Source organism: Oncorhynchus gorbuscha, linkage group LG16, assembly GCF_021184085.1.
Source record: "Oncorhynchus gorbuscha isolate QuinsamMale2020 ecotype Even-year linkage group LG16, OgorEven_v1.0, whole genome shotgun sequence".
NCBI lineage: Eukaryota > Metazoa > Chordata > Actinopteri > Salmoniformes > Salmonidae > Oncorhynchus > Oncorhynchus gorbuscha.
In genome coordinates this window covers 38,735,208-38,758,795 of record NC_060188.1, presented here as the reverse complement: position 1 = coordinate 38,758,795, position 23,588 = coordinate 38,735,208, and the positions used below count along the sequence as shown (strand labels likewise).

The window sequence follows — 23,588 nt, the reverse complement described above, 5'->3', positions numbered from 1 at the left end:
TCACAAAATGTCGTCATAATATATGCACAAACTCACGCAGATTCCTTTAGGGCCACCTCCACTACTCTAGACCCCCGGTAGGTTACTGTGTGCAAACAAATGTAGGCAAATAGACTGAGTTGAATAGGGAGGGGAATTGTAAATATGCTTTTCCATGTTTTATTTTTTTTTATTTTACCTTTATTTAACCAGGCAAGTCAGTTAAGAACATATTCTTATTTTCAATGACGGCCTGGGAACAGTGGGTTAACTGCCTGTTCAGGGGCAGAACGACAGATTTGTACCTTGTCAGCTCGGGGGTTTGAACTCGCAACCTTCCGGTTACTAGTCCAACGCTCTAACCACTAGGCTACGCTGCCGTGGATTGTCCGATCTCTTCGCTAGGCTGATATTAGGGTCAGGAATTAAGTCAATCTCCCTTCCTATCGATAGGGCTCTAGAGCCATAAAATGCAATCTTTTTTTTGCCATCAGCAACATGTGGGAGAGCTTTGGCATGTGTCGTGAAACTGAACTAATCTGTGAACCTGCGTTTCTGGATTTAATAAACCCTCTTGGATGTTATTAGTTTATTCTAAACCAGAGTAAATTGATCCATCCCAAGTCCTCTGCCAAATCCAGGGATCCGTTCCAAAAGCTGGTTTAATCACAGATTTCCTTTTTGCTGCGAGTTGCAGAAAGAAACATGGCGGCTTAGGGTTGTGCACAGTGCACATGTAGGCTTAGTTTGTCCCCAGTAGATGGATGCATAGACTAAGTGGTCGAAGGAGCTGCATTTCCTGCCCTGTGAGAACAGGTGTTCAAACGTCAATCTCTCAGACCTGACCAAGTTTCTGTTCCTGGAACTCTTCCATCATCCATGTCCCAATCTGTGGTAATGGCTTCCGGTGCTGCGTACCTGGCTCTCCACTCAACCTACTCCCTCCCTGTGCAGGTGTGTCTTTGGAATTTATTGAGTGTGGGAGTGAAGGAAGTGTCTGTTTTCTGTCTAAATGACAGTAGGGATGATTAGTAAAAGTGCTGGCAGCTGCAGGGGAAGGAATAGTCTGTTGGGCCATGGGGAGAATCTAATTGCATACTCCTTGCCGCCTCAAAACCCCTTGGATGAGAAAGCCAGAGGTCCCTCCCATCTGGCCTTCTCCTCCAATGGGTTGAGTAGGAGGCAAGTCGAAAGGATGCGAGCAGAATGGCATTGAGATTCTCCAGAGTCTTGACTCCTCCTCTGTCCTTTTCACACATCTGCCTGGTCAGGGATGACCGAAGAAGGGTTAGCGCAGCGTGTCCCAAACTAGGGGTCGAGGACGCCATGTCGGGTTGCCTGGTTTCGAAAATAATGTAATGAAAAACCGAAATAAAATAAATACAATTGTGCTTGGTTCATAGAACCGGGGTTAGTCAGTAACGGTTGTAATAAACAGAGCGCTTTTGTTTTCTTTCTACAGGTGAGGCTCTTATCTTTTTTTGATCCTTTTAAGCTACAAAACATTATGACCCCTTCACTGAAAGATAACACTGTCTACCTCTACAATGCCCACAAACGGCGCAGGACTCATTAGAACAGAGTGGACAAGACCAGGCACTAAATCAGACTGGGGAAGGGGGGGACATATTCATCAATTGATGATGTTCTTTTCTACACAGATCATCCAAAATTATTGCCTGATGTTCTTCTATTCTTCCCAAAATCTTTCTGATGCATTTCAGTCACTTCAAACTAGAGGGTGGCCGATTTATGATTTTTCACCGCCGATACCGATTATTGGAGGACCCCAAAAAAAGCTGATGCCGATTTTTATTTATTTATTATAAGTAATAAATAAATATAAAATAATAATATTTTGGGGGTTTGTTTGTAATAATGACAATTACAACAATACTGAATGAACACTTATTTTAACTTAATATAATACATCAATAAAATCAATTTAGCCTAAAATAAAATGAAACATGTTCAATTTGGTTTAAATAATGCAAAATCAAAGTGTTGGAGAAGAAAGTAAAAGTGCGATATGTGCCATGTAAAAAAGCTAACGTTTAAGTTCCTTGCTCAGAACATGAGAACATATGAAAGCTGGTGGTTCCTTTTAACAAGAGTCTTCAGTATTCCCAGGTAAGAAGTTTTAGGTTGTAGTTATTATAGGAATTATAGGACTATTTCTCTCTATACGATATATTTCATATACCTTTGACTATTGGATGTTCTTATAGGCACTTTAGTATTGCCAGTGTAACAGTATAGCTTCCATCTCTCTCCTCGCTCCTACCTGGGCTCAAACCAGTAACACATCGACAACAGCCACCCTCGAAGCAGCGTTACCCATCGCTCCACAAAAGCCGCGGCTCTTGCAGAGCAAGGGGAACAACCACTCCAAGTCTGAGTGAGTGACGTTTGAAATGCTATAACACACAGAAATACGAGCCATAGGTCATTTAATATGGTCGAATCCGGAAACTATTATCTCAAAAACAAGACGTTTATTCATTCAGTGAAATACGGAACCGTATTTATCTAAAGGGTGGCATCCATAAGTCTAAATATTCCTGTTACTGTCATGTTTTGTCTTATATCATCTTGTCATTTTGCTTTTCCTTCTGTTCGTTTCCCCCTGCTGGTCTTATTAGGTTCGTTCCCTTTTTCTATCCCTCTCTCTCCCCCTCCCTCTCTCTCCTCTCTCTATCGTTCCGTTCCTGCTCCCAGCTGTTCCTATTCCCCTAATCATCATTTAGTCTTCCCACACCTGTTCCCGATCCTTTCCCCTGATTAGAGTCCCTATTTATTCCTTTGTGTTCCGTTCCTGTCCCGTCGGTTCCTTGTTTTGTATTCACCATGCTGTGATTGTGTTTCGCCCTGTCCTGTCGTGTTTTTTGCCTTCATCAGATGCTGCGTGTGAGCAGGTGTCTCTGTCTACTACGGCCTGCGCCTACCCGAGCGACCTGCAGTCTGTGGCCGCTTCTCTTGTCATTCCCCTCTACAGACTAGAGGATTTCTGTTATTCCCTGTTTGGACTTGAATAAACTCTGTTTCTGTTAAGTCGCTTTTGGGTCCTCTATCACCTGCATGACAGAAGGAACCGACCAAGTAATGGACCCAGCGACTTCAGACGCTCGTTACACTGCCGTCGAGATCCAAGGAGCCATGCTCGGCAGACACGAGCAGGAATTGTCTGCTGCTCGCCATGCCGTGGAGAACCTGGCCGCTCAGGTTTCCGACCTCTCTGGACAGTTCCAGAGTCTACGTCTCGTGCCACCTGTTACTTCCTGGCCTGCCGAGCCTCCAGAACCTAGGGTTAATAACCCACCTTGCTACTCCGGGCAGCCCACTGAGTGCCGCTCCTTTCTCACGCAGTGTGAGATTGTGTTCTCTCTCCAACCCAACACATACTCTAGAGAGAGAGCTCGGGTTGCTTACGTCATTTCACTCCTTACTGGCCGGGCTCGAGAATGGGGCACAGCTATCTGGGAGGCAAGGGCTGATTGCTCTAACAAGTTCCAGAACTTTAAAGAGGAGATGATTCGGGTTTTTGACCGTTCAGTTTTTGGTAGGGAGGCTTCTAGGGCCCTGGCTTCCTTATGCCAAGGTGAACGGTCCATAACGGATTATTCTATTGAGTTTCGCACTCTTGCTGCCTCTAGTGAGTGGAACGAGCCGGCGCTGCTCGCTCGTTTTCTGGAGGGACTCCACGCAGTGGTTAAGGATGAGATTCTCTCCCGGGAGGTTCCTTCAGATGTGGACTCTTTGATTGCTCTCGCCATCCGCATAGAACGACGGGTAGATCTTCGTCACCGGGCTCGTGGAAGAGAGCTTGCATCAACGGTGTTTCCCTGCTCCGCATCGCAACCATCTCCCTCCTCTGGCTTTGAGACTGAGCCCATGCAGCTGGGAGGGATTCGCATCTCGACTAAGGAGAGGGAACGGAGGATCACCAACCGCCTGTGCCTCTATTGCGGAGTTGCTGGACATTTTGTTAATTCATGTCCAGTAAGAGGCCAGAGCCCATCAGTAAGCGGAGGGCTACTGGTGAGCGCTACTACTCTGGTCTCTTCATCTAGATCTTGTACTACTATGTCGGTCCATCTACGCTGGACCGGTTCGGGTGCTACATGCAGTGCCTTGATTGACTCTGGGGCTGAGGGTTGTTTCATGGACGAAGCATGGGTTCGGAAACATAACATTCCTTTCAGACCGTTAGACAAGCCTACGCCCATGTTTGCCTTAGATGGTAGTCATCTTCCCAGTATCAGATTTGAGACACTACCTTTAACCCTCACAGTATCTGGTAACCACAGTGAGACTATTTCTTTTTGATTTTCCGTTCACCGTTTACACCTGTTGTTTTGGGTCATCCCTGGCTAGTATGTCATAATCCTTCTATTAATTGGTCTAGTAATTCTATCCTATCCTGGAACGTTTCTTGTCATGTGAAGTGTTTAATGTCTGCCATCCCTCCCGTTTCTTCTGTCCCTACTTCCCAGGAGGAACCTGGCGATTTGACAGGAGTGCCGGAGGAATATCATGATCTGCGCACGGTCTTCAGTCGGTCCCGAGCCAACTCCCTTCCTCCTCACCGGTCGTATGATTGTAGTATTGATCTCCTTCCAGGGACCACGCCTCCTCGAGGTAGACTATACTCTCTGTCGGCTCCCGAACGTAAGGCTCTCGAGGATTATTTGTCTGTGTCTCTTGACGCCGGTACCATAGTGCCTTCTTCTTCTCCGGCCGGGCGGGGTTCTTTTTGTTAAGAAGAAGGACGGTACTCTGCGCCCCTGCGTGGATTATCGAGGGCTGAATGACATAACGGTTAAGAATCGTTATCCGCTTCCCCTTATGTCATCAGCCTTCGAGATTCTGCAGGGAGCCAGGTGCTTTACTAAGTTGGACCTTCGTAACGCTTACCATCTCGTGCGCATCAGAGAGGGGACGAGTGGAAAACGGCGTTTAACACTCCGTTAGGGCATTTTGAGTACCGGGTTCTGCCGTTCGGTCTCGCCAATGCGCCAGCTGTTTTTCAGGCATTAGTTAATGGTGTTCTGAGAGACATGCTGAACATTTTTGTTTTTGTCTATCTTGACGATATCCTGATTTTTTCTCCGTCACTCGAGATTCATGTTCAGCACGTTCGACGTGTTCTACAGCGCCTTTTAGAGAATTGTCTCTACGTAAAGGCTGAGAAGTGCTCTTTTCATGTCTCCTCCGTTACTTTTCTTGGTTCCGTTATTTCCGCTGAAGGCATTCAGATGGATTCCGCTAAGGTCCAAGCTGTCAGTGATTGGCCCGTTCCAAGGTCACGTGTCGAGTTGCAGCGCTTTTAGGTTTCGCTAATTTCTATCGGCGTTTCATTCGTAATTTCGGTCAAGTTGCTGCCCCTCTCACAGCTCTTACTTCTGTCAAGACGTGTTTTAAGTGGTCCGGTTCCGCCCAGGGAGCTTTTGATCTTCTAAAAGAACGTTTTACGTCCGCTCCTATCCTCGTTACTCCTGACGTCACTAGACAATTCATTGTCGAGGTTGACGCTTCAGAGGTAGGCGTGGGAGCCATTCTATCCCAGCGCTTCCAGTCTGACGATAAGGTTCATCCTTGCGCTTATTTTTCTCATCGCCTGTCGCCATCTGAGCGCAACTATGATGTGGGTAACCGTGAACTGCTCGCCATCCGCTTAGCCCTAGGCGAATGGCGACAGTGGTTGGAGGGGGCGACCGTTCCTTTGTCGTTTGGACAGACCATAAGAACCTTGAGTACATCCGTTCTGCCAAACGACTTAATGCCCGTCAAGCTCGTTGGGTGTTGTTTTTCGCTCGTTTCGAGTTTGTGATTTCTTACCGTCCGGGTAGCAAGAACACCAAGCCTGATGCCTTATCCCGTCTGTTTAGTTCTTCTGTGGCTTCTACTGATCTCGAGGGGATTCTTCCTTATGGGCGTGTTGTCGGGTTGACAGTCTGGGGAATTGAAAGACAGGTTAAGCAAGCACTCACGCACACTGCGTCGCCGCGCGCTTGTCCTAGTAACCTCCTTTTCGTTCCTGTTTCCACTCGTCTGGCTGTTCTTCAGTGGGCTCACTCTGCCAAGTTAGCTGGTCATCCCGGTGTTCGAGGCACTCTTGCGTCTATTCGCCAGCGCTTTTGGTGGCCGACTCAGGAGCGTGACACGCGCCGTTTCGTGGCTGCGTGTTCAGACTGCGCGCAGAAGAAGTCTGGTAATTTTTTTCTGCTTCTGCTCCTGGTCTTGCTGGGTCTCAGTCTGTTCCCTGCCATCGCATCTCTCCTGTTCTTGTTCCTGCCCTTGCTGTGTCTCAGTCTGTCCCTAGTTCTCATTTTTTTTTAGAGTAGTACCCTAGTTTCCCTTTTTATCGTTTTTCGTTACGGTCCTGAGGAGAGGAGTTGGGTTCTTTCTCGGGACGTGCTGGACCGTTTGATCTATGATTTCCTCCGTTGCCGCCAGTGTTCCTCCTCGAGAGCGCCAGGAGGCGCTCGGTGAGTGGGGGGTACTGTCATGTTTTGTCTTATATCATCTTGTCATTTTGCTTTTCCTTCTGTTCGTTTCCCCCTGCTGGTCTTATTAGGTTCGTTCCCTTTTTCTATCCCTCTCTCTCCCCCTCCCTCTCTCTCCTCTCTCTATCGTTCCGTTCCTGCTCCCAGCTGTTCCTATTCCCCTAATCATCATTTAGTCTTCCCACACCTGTTCCCGATCCTTTCCCCTGATTAGAGTCCCTATTTATTCCTTTGTGTTCCGTTCCTGTCCCGTCGGTTCCTTGTTTTGTATTCACCATGCTGTGATTGTGTTTCGCCCTGTCCTGTCGTGTTTTTTGCCTTCATCAGATGCTGCGTGTGAGCAGGTGTCTCTGTCTACTACGGCCTGCGCCTACCCGAAGCGACCTGCAGTCTGTGGCCGCTTCTCTTGTCATTCCCCTCTACAGACTAGAGGATTTCTGTTATTCCCTGTTTGGACTTGAATAAACTCTGTTTCTGTTAAGTCGCTTTTGGGTCCTCTATCACCTGCATGACAGTTACATTGCACAACCTTCAATGTTATGTCATAATTACGTAAAAGTCTGGCAAATTAGGTTGCCCAAACTATTGCATTTACACTGACACTGCGTGCAATGAACGCAAGAGAAGTGACACTTTCACCTGGTTAATATTGTCTGCTAACCTGTATTTCTTTTAGCAAAATATGCAGGTTTAAAAATATATACTTCGGTGTATTGATTTTAAGAAAGTCATTGATGTTTATGGTTAGGGACACGCTAGATAAACTAGTAATATCATTAACCATGTGTAGTTAATTAGTGATTATGATTGATTGTTTTTATAAGATAGGTTTAATGCTAGCTAGCAACTTACCTTGGCTTCTTACTGCATTCACGTAACAGGCAGTCTCCTCGTGGAGTACAATGTAATCAGGTGGTTAGAGCGTTGGACTAGTTAACTGTAAGGTTGCAAGATTGAATCCCTGAGCTGTCATTCTGCCCCTGAACGAGGCAGTTAACCCACTGTTCCTAGGCCCTCATTGAAAATAAGAATGTGTTCTTAACTGACTTGCCTAGTTAAATAAAGGATAAACAAAGGTCTTAAAAAAATACAGATTTCCGATTGTTATGAAAACTTGAAATCGGCCCTAATTAATTGGCCATTCCGATTAATCGGTCGACCTCTACTTCAAACCATGCTTCCTTCAGATTGAAGTAATGCCAGACTCATTTCTAAGACTGTCATAGCCCCAATTGGGGGAAAAGTTATCATTGACTTTTGAATGCATCACTTTTTCCTCAAAAATTGATATCAAAAGGGGGTTGCGGGCCAAACTTTTTTGGAACCCCAGGGTTAGCCTAATCATCCACACAGTCATGTTTGGTCCCTTCTTACTATGACTGAACAGTCCCTACAGGGATCACAATCGGAATCACCTTTGTTCACCAAGTACATTAACCTTTGACCTGGTGAAATGGTGCTGACGGCAATAGACAAAATATAGGCCTAGACGTACAATACCAATTTAATCCTGCAGTTTTCACATGGGAATGTCCCTTGGCTATATACAATTAGGTAATGCCACGAGTGAATAATTTCATTATTGAATAGTTGACCTGCCTTGTTGTTTCAGCTAACCTGTTGTCACCTCCATTGCAAGTGGACGTTACCATGTTAACCTCGTTTAAAAAAAAGATGTAGAGCATCTCAGTGCTGTTTCCCTTCACCCCCACCTTCCATTAGTTGCATCAGGTGGGCCCCCTACTCACTCCCTCTCACATCTGACCTGGCTGAACTGTGGCAGGGGGTAAGAACGGCTGGTCCCTAGGTGTGATCTCAGTCACTAAAATAACATTGCATCACATTTAATCACTCTCACGGATCTTCCATCAGCTGATGGAATGTCATCTGGGTGTACAAAATATTAGGAACACCTGCTCTTTCCATGACAGGCTGACCAGGGGAAAGCTACGATCCTTTATTGATGTCACTTGTTAAATCCACTTCAAACATTGTAGATGAAGGGGAGGAGACATGTTAAAGGAGGATTTTTGAGGAGAGACAATTGAGACGCAGATTGCGTTTGTCAATGAGGGTGAATGGGCAAGACGAAATATTATAATGCCTTTGAAAGGGGTATGGTGCCAGGTGCACCGGTTTGAGTGCATCAAGAACTGCAACGCTGCTGAGTTTTCCACACTCAACAGTTTCCTGTGTATCAAGAATGGTCCACCTCCCAAAGGACATCTCGCCAACTTTTATAGAACTGTGGAAAGCATTGGAGTCAACATGCGCCAGTCCAATCCCTGTAGAATTCTTTTGGCGCCTTGTAGAGTTCATGAATGAGTTCTGTTGTCAGCTGGTACATATTTCATTAACCTGAGTGGTATGGGTGTCTATTTGAGTTGTCATAATAATCCGGTCAAGCTGCTTCTCGAATCAGGATAGATTTTGAGAACCCTTTTCCCTCATCAGTCAATTTAATTGATGTCTTTATACCCTGGAGTGGCCCACTCTGACGCTCCTTCTGACAGTTCAGAGGAGATAGTTGTGTCGAGCCCAGCTGTTTCCTGGCACTCTGACTGCTCTGCTCTGTGATTTGGCAGGTATGGTGATGGGAGTGAATTGAGACCTGACAGGAAATGGCTGATTTGTTCTATATGGTCCACACTGAGTCACATTGATCTTTATGGACATCTTGAGCCCTCCCAAGCTGCTCTCAGAACAGGCCCAGTCTGAACAGAGGAGTTAAGCCTTTGCTGGACATGATAGATCATGCTCCACAATGTACAGTTCAAGTCGGGAGTTTACATACTCTTATGTTGGAGTCATTAAAACTAGTTTTTCAACCACTCCACAAATTTCTAGTTAACATATTATAGTTCTGGCAAGTTGGTTAGGACATCTACTTTGTGCATGACACAAGTCATTTTTCCAATAATTGTTTAAAGGCAGATTATTTAACTTATAATTCACTGTAACACAATTCCAGTGGGAAGAAATGTACATACACTAAGTCCACTGTGCCTTTAAACATCTTGGAATATTCCAGAAAATGATGTCATGGCTTTAGAAACTTCTGATAAGCGAATTGACATCATTTGAGTCAATTGGAGGTGTACCTGTGGATGTATTTCAAGGCCTACCTTCAAACTCTGTGCCTCTTTGCTTGACATCATGGGAAAATCTAAAGAACCTCTACAAGTCTGGTTCATCCTTGTGAGCAATTTCCAAACGCCTGAAGGTACCATGTTCAACCGTACAAACAATAGTACGCAAGTATAAACACCATGGGACCACGCAGCCGTCATACCGCTCAGGAAGGAGACGTGTTCTGTCTCTTAAAGATGAGCGTACTTTGGTGCGAAAAGTGCAAATCAATCCCAGAACATCAGCAATGGACCTTGTGAAGATGCTGGAGGAAACGGGTACAAAAGTGTCTATATCCACAGTAAAAACGAGTCCTATATCGACATAACCTGAAAGACCTCTCAGCAAGGAAGAAGCCTCTGCTCCAAAACCCCCATAAAAAAGCCAGACTATGGTTTGCAACTGCACACAGGGACAAAGATCATACTTTTTTTGGAGAAATGTCCTCTGGTCTGATGAAACAAAAATAGAACTGTTTGGCCATAATGACCATCATTATGTTTTGAGGAAAAGGGGGAGGCTTGCAAGCCGAAGAACACCATCCCAACTGTGAAGCACAGGGGTGGCCGCATCGTGTTGCTTTGCTGCAGGAGGGACTGGTGCACTTCACAAAATAGATGGCATCATGAGGAGGAAAATGATGTTGCTTCAATATAGCCACATCTCTAGACATCAGTCAGGAAGTTAAAGCTTGGTCGCAAATGGGTCTTCCAAATGGACAATGACCCCAAGCATACTTCCAAAGTTGTGGCAAAATGGCTTAAGGACAACAATTTCAAGGTATTGGAGTGGCCATCACAAAGCCCTGACCTCAATCCAATAGAAGAATGTTGGGCAGAACTGAAAAAGCGCGTGCGAGCAAGGAGGCCTACAAACCTGACCCAGTTACACCAGCTCTGTCAGGAGGAATGGGCCAAAGTCCACCCAAATTATTGCGGGAAGCTTGTGGAAGACTACCTGAAAAGTTTGACACAAGTTAAACAATTTAAAGGCAATGCTACCAATGCACTAAATTAGTATATGTAAACTTCTGACCCACTGGGAATGTGATGAAATATATAAAAGCTGAAATAAATCATTCTCTCTCCTATTATTCTGATACTTCACATTCTTAAAATAAAGTGGTAATCCTAAATGACCTAAAACAGAATTTTTACTGGGATTAAATGTCAGGAACTGTGAAAAACTGAGTTTAAATGTATTTTGCTAAGGTGTATGTAAACTTCTGATTTCAACTGTATATGATATATCCACCAGTGTCTTTCTGTGTGTGTGTGTTTTTATATTGATGTCATTCTTATATTAGCCTAATGTTTCATGTCTCTTGCAGCACTAATGTGGTGATGAACTACTCTGAGATCGAGTCCAAGGTGCGAGAGGCCACCAACGATGACTCCTGGGGTCCCTCTGGACAGCTCATGGGAGAGATCGCCAAGTAAGGGACAACCACTGCACAACACTGTCCTTTCACATTTACTAAAACTAGGCTTGGTAGTTGTGCCTAGGACTGGGTCGTATATGTATGTTTTAGCGCCATGTTTCAAAGACCTGTATCGCAAGAATCAAGTTTTTTTCGTAGTTTTCTTTTTCATTTGGTGTCTTTTTTGGTCTCGTATCCTTTACTCCTTCTGTGCTGTGTGTAACTGTACCTTGCCACTCGCACAGACTCCAAGACCTTCCCCCTGCCACTCACAACAACAAACACATGAAAGATCACTTCTTCCTCTCTGACAATAAGCAGTTTCAACTCGCTATTTGCGTTTGAGGTTTGGTCAGACATATAATCGGTTATATGGGCACCGAAACACATTGAGATATTATTTTAGTGTAATAGAAAATATCTTAACCTTTTGTAACAGTCCCCTTTTTATGTCTCAACTCCCAACTCTTTTAATAGAGCAGACCCTACCAAGACTGGAGTATCAATGAACACGATTGTGGGAAATGAATCCTCCGTTTCTGTGGCTCGCTGCGTTGCGCTGCCACGTACCACCTATAATCATCAACAGCCACAGACTGTTATGCACTAGCTGTTTAGTCTGTTTTATAAACATGCAATGGATATAAAAATATGCATTTGTTTAAGGAATTTGCAATTCGTTCTCTTTCTGAGAAATAAGCGTCATCTTATCCAGGTAGGCAACATCTAAACAAAGTGAACTGGCTACGTTGTTCAAACAGTTGGAGATAGACAGGAGGGTGTATTCATTACAGTTCAACTGTAATGAATACACCCTCCTGTCAGAAGGTTTAAATTTGTATTTTTTTTTAAATAGAGTTGTATAACCGTGATTCGCCCATAAGTTTGAAAAAGAACTATATATATATATACATATGAATTTTTGGGGGGCAACATCGCCACGCCCTAGTTGTGCATTTTCCACTAATCCCATCCATATTTCTTGATCTACCTCTCAGATCCACGTTCATGTACGAGCAGTTCCCCGAGGTCATGAACATGCTGTGGACCAGAATGCTGAAAGACAACAAGAAGAACTGGAGGAGAGTTTACAAGGTGTGGAGAGTCTCTCCGTTCCGCTGCTCATGTATCATTCATACGATCATGTTGATTGCGGTGAGGAAGCCTTTTAGTGCCGTGTTGTTTTTAACAGTGTTGCTCCTCTCCCCCAGGCCTTACTACTACTTGCATACCTCATCAGGAACGGATCGGAGCGAGTTGTCACCAGTGCGAGGGAACACATCTACGACCTTCGCTCCTTGGAAAACTACCATTTTGTCGGTAAGGAAACATTTGGGGCTGGCGCAGCACAGAACGACGAAGAAAAGTGTGAAGCCTAATCCTAGGTGTTTATTAATTCCATAACCATCCCACACTTCTCTTCTAAACCAATCAGGATGTCCTCAGTGGTGAGACTGTGGTTCTCAGATGGAAAACCCAGGAGAATTCATTAGTGAGAAGGAAGTCTCCATTGCTGGAGTACTGAAGTCAGTTCCATCATGTTCTGGTTTTAAATTGGTATATGCACATATGAAATGTGCACAAATGAACCATATTTAAATCTTCAAGTTGAGTTTCTCTATGGATACCAACTGTACGCATTTGTGATTTGCTATGACAGAGTTAAAAGCCTTTGATGGGTTCTGTACATGTTTTGTGTGCTAGACCTAGCCTGAATAGCTCGCCTTGTGTTTTCAGTGGCACAACAACGCATGCTTTCGAGGCTAATGTCGTCACGAGAATGTGAGAAACTCTGAACATGTGCATTCCAAACATGGCTTGCTGTCCCTGTCAAATAGAGACCCTGTAGCTGTCTTAAGGACAGAGATTCAGCAGGAGACATACATACAGTACCAGTCAAGTTTAGACACATTCATTTTACTCATTCAAGGGTTTTTCTTTATTTTTACTATTTTCTACATTGTAGAATAGTAGTGACAAAATCACAACTATGAAATAACACATATGGAATCATGTAGTAACCAAAGAAGTAGATTTGAGATTCTTCATAGTAGCCTCCCTTTGCCTTGATGACAGTTTTGGCATTCTCTCAACCAACTTCATGAGGTAGTCACCTGGAATGCATTTCAATTAACAGGTGTGCCTTGTTAAAAGTTCATTTGTGGAATTTCTTTCCTTCTTGATGCGTTTGAGCCAATCAGTTGTGTTGTGACAAGGTGAGGGGAGATACAGAAGATATCCCTATTTGGTAAAAGACCAAGTCCATATTATGGCAAGAACAGCTCAAATAAGCAAAGAGAAACGACAGTCCATCATTACTTTAAGACGTGCAGATCAGTTAATCCGGAAAATTTCAAGAACTTTGAAAGGTTCTTCAAGTGCAGTCGCAAAAATCAAGCTCTACGATAAAACTGGCTCTCATGAGGACCGCCACAGGAATGGAAGACCCAGAGTTGCGTCTGCTGCAGAGGATAAGTTCATTAGTTACCAGCCTCAGAATTGCAGCCCAAATAAATGCTTCACAGAGTTCAAGTAACAGACACATCTCAACATCAACTGTTCAGAGTACACTGCGTAAATCAGGCCTTCGTGGTCAAATTGCTGCAAAGAAACCACTACTAAAGGACACCAATAAGAAGACACTTGATTGGGCCAAGGAACACAAGCAATGGACATTAGACCAGTGGAAATCTGTCCTTTGGTCTGATGAGTCCACATTTTAGATTTTTGGTTCCAACCGCTGTCTTTCTGAGACGCAGAGTAGGTGAACTTATGATCTCCGCATGTGTGGTTCCCACCGTGTGATGGTGTGGGGGTGCTTTGCTGGTGACACTCTCCGATTAAAAAATATATATATATATATATTCAAGGCACACTTAACCAGCATGGCTACCACAGCATTCTGCAGCGATACGCCATCCCATCTGGTTTGTGCTTAGGACTATCATTTGTCTTTCAACAGGACAATGACCCAACACACCTCCAGGCTGTGTAAGGGCTATTTGACCAAGAAGGAGAGTGATGGAGTGCTGCATCAGATGACCTGGCCTCCGCAATCACCAAACCTTAATTAACCGAATTGAGATTGTTTGGGATGAGTTGGACAGCAGAGTGACGGAAAAGCAGCCAACAAGTGCTCAGCATATGTGGGAACTCCTTCTAGACTGTTGGTTGTGATACCTTCACTATTATTCTACAATGTAGAAAATAGTTTTAAAAATGCAGAAAAATCCTTGAATGAGTGTCAACTTTTGACTGGTACTGTACATACATACATACAGTTCATACAATCTTCTGACTTTAAATGTCAGCATTCTAAAAGTAAAGCCTCTCATCAGGCAAAATCTGTCTTAACCAATAAAGCACCAGGGTTGTCTACCAGGCTCAGATACAACATGAATGTAATAATACACATTAATGTAATACCAGACATGACCGGAACCAAACATTCTAGGTTACTTGGTGATCTAAATAAATATTTGTGTTTATAGCTGGGAATAAATAAAGATTTACAAACTATTGACACAATTTCAGTGGCGAATCGTGCGCATCTTCGCCACAATCCCTTTTATTGTTGGTGGTTATGAGAAACTGAGGAATGACATGGCACCAATACGTTTAATAACAAGAAATGTTTTGAAATGTTTTGGACAAGAAATGTTTTGGAGGGACCATTTTGATTCCAGTTGCATTTAGCAGTTAGAAGTGGCTCAGAACATTGTTTCCAGAGCTGAACTACCTACCGCAGTTTGCTTTAAACTTCATTCCAGTCTACACAAATGAACCTAGAGCCAAGCGACTGACGCTCAGAGAGACCTCTTATGTTTGTAGTTTCAGTGAGTGACTAAATGACTTGATGTACATGTGGTTAGACAAGTTACCCAAGTAATGCTTATTTAGGACTCTGGGTCTATCTATAGGCTAAACAAGCCTGTCTAGATATGCACACAGACTTTTGTTCAGATAATGTTTAGGTACGTTGAAGCCTAAATCTCATTACATTCATCAAGGTTTACTGTCCCTTAAGGATAGGTGGCCATAAATGTGGGTTCTCTTTCTACAAGTTCAGTTTATCTTGAGAAATTCACAACTCTGGTTGCCTCTGTATTTTAATCATTGGATATTGTGTTTTTGTGCTACACATAATCCAATAACAAATGTATTTGGGTGATGGCATCCATTAAATATTTAAATAGGGCGGCCAACATATTTACAGTAGGGCTATTTAAAGTCACGCTAATCTTTTTTCATGCTTCCCTCTCAAGAATTAGCATTTGGTGCATGGCATTAGTACAGCTAGGTTATGTTACATAAAGTCCTCGCTAAGGCAAATACTGTCCCCAGGACAGGCCTGTTGTGGCAGTGAAACAATGGTGCCTGGGATGTTGGCACGAATGTGTGAAGCCAAAAGTGGAAGAAAAATGTTTTACTTTTTAATTTGGTGAATGCTTGTATACTAAGGTTCCTATCCTGTTGTGTCTTGTGTTCCCCCTTACCGTCGCCAGATGAGAGTGGGAAGGACCAGGGCATCAACGTGCGTCAGAAGGTGAAGGAGATGGTGGAGTTTGTCCAGGATGACGACCGTCTCCGGGAGGAGAGGAAGAAAGCCAAGAAGAACAAGGACAAGTACATCGGTGTGTCCTCAGACAGCACTGGAGGAGGATTCGGCAAGACCAGCCGTAAGTTTCACCACGCGGGGGAGAGGGCACGTAATCTGTGATGCTCTGCTAACGGTGTGGAAGAGAATGTGGTATTGTCGTTCAGCTCCGTGCTCTCACAAAATGAGATGGGGGAAATAGACGTTATGCTGTTGCAACGTTGGTTAGGGTACGTTCCCCTCAGTCAGCGGGGGCATTTTCCCTGTAAGCAGACATACAAGGTTCAAGTAAGTAAGTAAACACACTGACTGATTTACCTGGAGTCGCTCTCTCTGCAGGCCTCAGTCTCAGTCTACAGACTCGGAAGGCTTCCAGAATATCACACCTCATTCCCCTCCTCTATTCCCCACAGACCTCTCCCTCTCTCTCGTCTCACTCCACCTCCTCCTCCTCACTGATCTTTTGATTAGAGCTGTTTTCACTCCCGGGCCAATCACGTCTTATCTCCTCTCACATCTTCATCTGTGTGATTTCTGATCATGTTTGTATGAGAGAAACCTCACCATTCATGTAACGGAATAGATCTTCCACATATCCTTTTTTTTGGATTTGTTGCTTTCTGATCTGCTATTCTGATATCTAATCAAGGGGGCTGGCGGGTCCCTTGCCATTTCATTAGGATTGGGTTGGAGACAACTCACTAGAGTTTGCACTTTATTTCCATGCGCCGTTCATTGATTCCTCCCTTTGATTCCCGATATCTTTGATTTGCTGCTGTGATTTCCCACTTCATTAGTCAAACCATTTGTCAATTAGTGATGTGGTAGGGAAGGGATTTATTTTTGTCACACAGGATCAAAATACCACAGCGATGGGAGACATTCATCTCGGATGCTCGCTCTGTTTCAGCAGACATACTGTAGCTGTGCAATGTTTGTGTTGGCAATGGGGCCCATTTTCAATGCGCGATAAACAGTTGTCTGTTGCAAATCATAATTTGGCATTCCAGATAGATGCAGAGCATTTCCACAATGCCTCTCGTGGTTAGTGAAGTGAGGCTCACTCGGCATAGCTACAACACATGTTAATGGTACCAAAACACACTTAATGGTACCAAAACACATTTTTCTGCACGTGTCAACCCGTTTCGCCCCTCTGCCCCTCAGCGGGAGAAATGTTTGACTCGGAGCCCAAAGGGAAGTGGGATGAGGACTGGGACAAGAGCAAAGGAGCCTTCCCCTTCAGCGAGAAGCTGGGAGAGATCAGCGACAAGATCGGCAGCACCATCGACGACACCATTAACAAGTTCCGCAAGAAGGAGAGGGATGACTCGCCTGACAGAATCAGGTACCGCCGAGTGTATTTAAGTACAACGGCCAAAATGCTTATTAAGTTAATACAAATCTGCTTAATGACGGATCATTTCTTCTTGAAAGACACGTACAAGATAATCTTCACTCCTTTTAATGTGTTTGTATTTTTGTCCCCCCCCCCAGTGACAACGAGGAGGACAGGGTATCGCGGAACGGCCGGCCGTTGTCCGGGTCAGGGAGTCTGTCGGGGGTGGAGTTCAAAGACGAGGAGGAGACTGTTACCACCAAGAGCATCCAGATCACCCAGGCAACAGAGACCACCACCACCACCACACGCAAACGGGGCGTCATCCCATCCAAAACCGTGGACCTGGGGGCCGCCGCACATTACACAGGGGACAGGAGCAGTCTGGACGCAGACGACGCAAAGGTACCACTGCCCTCTTGTACCACTCTAACCTAGGCCGCTGCTGTAGGTCAGCGTAGGCCTATAGCAGGGATGGACTCCATGCAGCACCTGCTTTTGAAGCCTATAAGAGAACACTGTTGAATTGTCTGCGGCATCTATTTTCATCCGTGTGTTTTTATTGAGACTGAAGCACAAGATGGTGATCATTTCCTGTGGGACAGAAGGCAAAGCCGTGTTGTGTCTCTTCTGACTGTCTAATGAGATGATAGAAGTGGATGGCAGCAGGAATCGTGAACAGCAGGAGCTCCTGGGCTGCCTATTCCTGACTGTTTCTAGACTAATGCTGCCCTCTTGTGGCAGCTTTAGGAAGGGTAGCCCCCCGTTTTATTCCAACTCCATTTAAAAGTGAACAGCTTGTGTAAGAGCCATTCTATTTCTCTCCTCTTCAGACGTCGGCCAGCCAGACTTCAAGCAGTGGCCTTGCAGACCTTCTGATGGTGGACTCTGGGTCCATTCAGGCGGCACCAGCAGGTAAGACCCATCACTTATCTAATGAGTCACAGTGGTATAGACAATGAGAAGAGATTGGTATTCAAAGTGATGGCACTCTAAAGCAAGATGGCTTAAAGCCATCGATGTATAGAATTGCCCTGAACCGCTCCTCCAGAATTGTCTGTGAGTAGAGTGGTCCTTCTGTAGCTCAGTTGGTAGAGCATGGCGCTTGTAACGCCAGGGTAGTGGGTTCGATTCCCGGGACCACCCATACGTAGAATGTATGCACACATGACTGTAAGTCGCTTTGGATAAAAGCGTCTGCTAAATGGCATATATAGTAGTAGAGCAGGGGAGGGCAGGAGGCGGGCAGGCCTAAGAGGAACAGATGTTAGGCAGCTTAGCTAGAGGAGAGAAGTGTGGTAGCAGAGTATGACCAGCTGTCTGAGGCTGAGCCAGTCTCTGGTGGGAAGGGAGTGCTGCATGCACGCACACGCACACGCACACGCACACACACACACACACACACACACACACACACACACACACACACACACACACACACACACACAGAGATGCTGCTGTCCCTGTTCATCGTGTCCTTGCTGCCTCCAACCAAACAGCTGGGGCCTGTCTCTCACACTCAGTCATACACTCTGGTAGGGACAAAGATGAAGACATCTTCATCACCTCCACTGTCACACTCTGTTCTCACTCTTTCACTGTGTGTGTGTGTGTGTGTGGGCGTGTGCATGCGCGCGCCATCCAGGTGGAAGTTCAGACCTCATCGGTGGCTTTGCTGACTTCTCCTCCCCAGCTGCCTCAGCCAGTCTCCCTTCATCAGCCGGTATGTCTCACCGCTTTCTCACTCCATTGTCTGAACAGTATCCTCTTTCTGTATCACAGCTCCGACCATTAATCTTAGGCAGGCCGATCCCTCTTCCCAATGACCTCGTAGTCAGGTTAAGTCCAGCAGAAATGTTTTCATAAACCTAGGAGCAGAAGAGGTGAATACCTTAGTACAGAAGCACCCACGACAGAGATATTAGGAGGATCCAGAGGCCCCCCTCCCGTTCCTGCTGAGGGGTTTGTGGTTGCGTCCCACGTGTTGTTCTGTCCTGTGGAAGTGAAGGTCTTGAAATATTGATGAGTCACTACCTCCTGAGCCTTATGAGGACAGACGCCTGTCAGCTCCCATTTGACACAGCTTACCTCCCCCATCCTCCTCCCTCTGCTCTGGATGGATGGATGGATGGGTGGATGGATAAAAAGAGAGCAGGATACAGGGAAGACGAGAGGGCCCCAGCAGCAAGTCTTTGGCAGTTTATCTGCTATCTAGATTGGATTTACACTGGACAAAACGCTTTCCATGACGTAGACATCGGTGAATCCAGGTGAAAGCTATGATCTCTTATTGATGTGACTTGTTAAATCCACTTCAATCAGTGTAGATGAAGAGGACAATTGAGACATGGGTTGTGTATGTGTGCCATTCAGACGGTATCAAGAACTGCAACGCTGCAGGGTTTTTCACACAACACTTTCCTGTGTGTATCAAGAATGGTGCACCACCCAAAGGACATCCAGCCTCCAGCCAACTTGACAACTTTTAGAGTCCATACCCTGACGAATTGAGGCTGTTCTGAGGGCAGAAGGGGGTGCAACTCAATATTAGGAAGGTGTTCTTAATGTTTTGTACACTCTGTGTATACTAATTAGTCATTGTCAGAGTCCTCCCTGGATTTGTGTGTGTGTGTGCGCGCGTGTGCCTGCTCAAGCAGTACCCTCTGGGCCAGGTGTGTGTGGTGTGTGTTCCCATGCAGTACCCTCTGGCCCTAGTGTTAGCACACACTCTGTCCTGTGTCAGGTCCCATCAGCACTGGGCTGTGTGTGCTGGTACTCCCCTCGGGGCGATATCTGTTACCTTCATTGTTCACCCGCCCTGCCTGACAGGGTGCACATCGCCCTTTCAGAAGAAATGGGACATGTATGCCTTATTCATTTCTCTTCAAGTTGACTTGGAAAAACAAAACTGAACACTGTATAATAAAATCTTTACTTATTTGGAAAAAAATATTTTAAGATAAGCACATCAACTCATTAATTTTTTTCAAAGAAAAAACACGTTGTTTTATTTAGAGTTGTTGGTATAAGGCTGGTTAGAGATTCATAGATGTGAATCTGGTGAATTCGTTCATTTTCTAAATGATTCTCTATTCTTTCTGTAGGGCCAGGGTCCAATGGGAACGGTGAGTTTGGGGACTGGAATGCGTTCTCCAGTTCTCTGGCCACCACCACCACTCCGTCTCAGCCAATCACAGACCTGTTTGGTAGCATCCAGCCTCCCCCAGCCTCGGCCCCCACCCCGCCATCAGCTGAGCTCTTTGACCTAATGGGCTCCAATCGCACCTCCCTCAGCGCCTCCCAAAGCATGACCTTCTCCATGTGTGGTAGACAGAGTGTGGGCGCCGCCAACACCGGCCTGCCCATCTCCAGATCACAGGTATGGGTGACTCATAGGCCTCCAACTCACTACACCAGTCATTGTTACAGATGGAGGAGCCTCATTATCACTGAAGATGTCAACGTTGTGAATACAAAAAAGGATGTATGTGTTGTGGTTGTAGGATAGACGAATGTCTTGTCTCTTCTTTGGCTCGTTGTAGAACTTTGGGCCGATGCAGGGGGGCTTATTGCCGCAGCACATGGGACTCCAGAAGCCCTCCCTCCCCCCCACATGGTCAGACCCCAGTGTCAACATCAGCCTGGACTTCCTGTCTCCTGGTATGCAGTCGGCCAACTGTAAGCCAAGCCTCAATATGCTACAGCAAGGTCTGTTATTAACTCAAGCTCTCAACGTTTCTCTTTGTTGGGTGTCAACTCACTTGTAATGTGAATGTCTGTGTGTCAGTGCAGGGAGATTGAAATGACAGTAATAGCACCTAATTTTTCATTTCAGATCCCCTGCTTCCAGGAGTCCAGTCACCCATCAACCTGGCTCAGAGTTTTGGAGGCCTGAATATGAACATCCAGCCTACAGCCACACCCATCAGACCGCTGACCAACCCCATGATGCCCGCCAGGGCCATAGGCCTGGGCATGCCTCCCACCATGGCAACGGGTACCATGGGAATGGGCGGAATGCCTGTCAATCAGGGAATCATGGGAATGAACCTGGGCGTGGCCCCCTCAGGCATGGGCCTGCAAGGCACCCTGGGTATGCCAGGAATGGGCATGGGGCAGTCCATGGTCAACACTGCCATGGTGCAACCCAAACAAGATGCCTTCGCAAACTTCGTCAACTTCGGGAAATGAGAGCACTGAAGGATTTGTGTTGAAGAGTATGTCAGAATACACCATTTTGAAGGAAAAGCTCATACTTGAAAAATATCTGGTGTTGCCCTTCAATCCCTACTTTTGAAATATACAGGTAACTGCCAAAATAATGGAAACACTTATAGTAAATATTGAAAGCCGGTGTGGTTCCTGATTTAATTAAGCAATTAACATCCCATCATGCTTAGGGTCATGTATACAAATGCTGAGCAAGCCATTATTTTGGCTACCATGGCTATGTACCCATAGGATGACAATACCCTCATCCACAGGGCATGAGTGGTCACTGAATGGTTTGCTGAGCATAAAAACGATGTGAACTATATGCCATAGCCGAGTCACCAGATCTCAACCCAATGTAACACGTATGAGAGATTCTGGAGCAGTGCCTGAGACTGTTTTCCACCTCCATCAACAAAATACCAAATGATGGAATTTCTTGTGTAAGAATGGTGTCACATCCCTCCAATAGTATTCCAGACACTTGTAGAATCTATGCCAAGGTGCATTGAAGCTGTTCTGGCTCTTAGTGGCCCAATGCCCTATTAAGACACTTTATTGAGGTGTTTCCTTTATTTTGCCAGTTACCTACGTATATTGAACACAAATATAAATGCAACATGCAACCATTTAATTGATTTTACTGAGTTATAGTTCATATGAGGAATTTATATAAATTCATTAGGCCCTGGCTCACACGTGACTGGAAATAATATGTTGGTCACAAATACCTCACAATGTGCCTCAGGGTCTTGTCACGGTATTTTCAAATAGTCATCCATAAAATGCAGTTGTGCTTGTTGTCCGTAGTTTATGCCTGCCTGCCCGTACCATAACCCCACCGCCACCATGGGGCACTCTGATCACAACGATGACATCTGCAAACCGCTCGCCCACACAACGCCATACATGTGGTCTGCGGTTGTGAGGCCAGTACGGACATACTACCAAATGATCTAAAACGATGTTGCAGGTCTGCTTATGGTAGCGAAATTAACATTACATTCTCTGGCAACAGCTCTGGTAGACATTCCTGCAGTCAGCATGCCAATTTGCACTTTCCCTCAAAACTTGAGACATCTGTGGCATTATATTGTGTGACAAAACTGCACATTATAGAGTGGCCTTTTATTGTCCCCAGCACAAGGTGCGCCTGTGTAATGATCATTCTGTTTAATCAGCTTCTTGATATGCCACACCTGTCAGGTGGAGGGATTATCTTGGCAAAGGAGAAATGCTCACTAACAGGGATGTGAACAAATTTGTGCACACAATTTCAGATAAATACGTTTTTTTTGTGCGTATCGAACATTTCTGGGATCTTTAATTTCAGTTCATGAAACACGGGACCAACACTTTACATGTTGCATTTATGTTTTTGTTCAGTGTATGTACTGTATAAATCAAGAGTTTGAATTTGTTTTGGGGGTAGGGGAGGGGGCTGTGGCTTATCTAATGTGAGATTTTGTAAATGGTTGAAGGCATATACAGTATACTTTTGAAAGAAGGAGAAAGGCGTCTCTCCTACACCAGATAAAAACATGGTAGGCGTGTTACTTTGTCCCTTTTCTACCTTCATGTTGTCATTTCTCTGTTTCCAACCTGTCATCAGAATGTTCAGGAATTACCTCACATTTACCATAATTCATTGACCATATGTAAATATATTTTCGGTGTGCAAAAAAATACATTTTTGCGTTATTGATGACGTCTTGGACCGTATGACGTGGAGAACAAGCCTAAAGGACAAAGAAGTACCCCAAGTCCTTAAATTCTTAATTTTCTTGTTGTGAAGTCCAAATACATTTGAATATCTGAAACCTACAGTCTGTTACTGGTGCATGTTTTAAGCTGAGCTTTCAATGCCCTCGGTTCTATTGCCTGTTCTACCATCTTAAGAGGTTAATCATCAGAATCGGCGTTAAGCAAAGCTGTTAACCACAAGCACCAGCTTCTGCTGTTGTGTCCCAAATGGCACCCGGTTCCCAACACACTGAATGTACAAGACCCCCCCCCCCCACCCCCACCCCTTTGTCCACAGAACAGCCTCAATTCATTGGGACATAGACTCTACAATGTGTCAAAAGTGTTCCACAGGGATGCTGGCCCATATTGACTCCAATGCTTTCCACAGTTGTGTCAAGTTGGCTGGATGTCCTTTGGTTGGTGAACCATTCTTGATACACACGGGAAAATGTTGAGCGTGAAAAACCCAGCAGCTTTGCAGCTCTTGACACTCAAACCAGTGCGCCTAGCACCTACTACCATACCCTGTTCAAATGCACTTCAATATTTTCTTGCCCATTCACCCTCTGAATGGCACACCTACACAATCCATATCTCAATTGTCTTAAAAATCCTTCTTTAACCGGTCGCCACCCCTTCATCTACACTGATTGATTTGAC

The 23,588-nt window shown here is 45.1% G+C and overlaps 1 protein-coding gene across 1 annotated transcript in view; it reads left to right on the top strand.

The window, feature by feature from the left end:
• clint1b (clathrin interactor 1b) overlaps positions 1-22,403 on the top strand; it is a 41,088-nt gene extending 18,685 nt beyond the window's left edge. Inside the window, exons 2-12 of the mRNA XM_046306167.1 lie at positions 10,945-11,049; positions 12,033-12,129; positions 12,246-12,354; positions 15,540-15,713; positions 16,799-16,979; positions 17,129-17,375; positions 17,804-17,885; positions 18,616-18,693; positions 20,075-20,349; positions 20,513-20,678; positions 20,806-22,403. Coding sequence (XP_046162123.1) covers positions 10,945-11,049; positions 12,033-12,129; positions 12,246-12,354; positions 15,540-15,713; positions 16,799-16,979; positions 17,129-17,375; positions 17,804-17,885; positions 18,616-18,693; positions 20,075-20,349; positions 20,513-20,678; positions 20,806-21,161 — 1,870 coding nt within the window. The 3' untranslated portion in view covers positions 21,162-22,403. The remainder of the gene's footprint in view (positions 1-10,944; positions 11,050-12,032; positions 12,130-12,245; positions 12,355-15,539; positions 15,714-16,798; positions 16,980-17,128; positions 17,376-17,803; positions 17,886-18,615; positions 18,694-20,074; positions 20,350-20,512; positions 20,679-20,805) is intronic.
• The last annotated feature ends 1,185 nt before the right edge of the window (positions 22,404-23,588 follow it).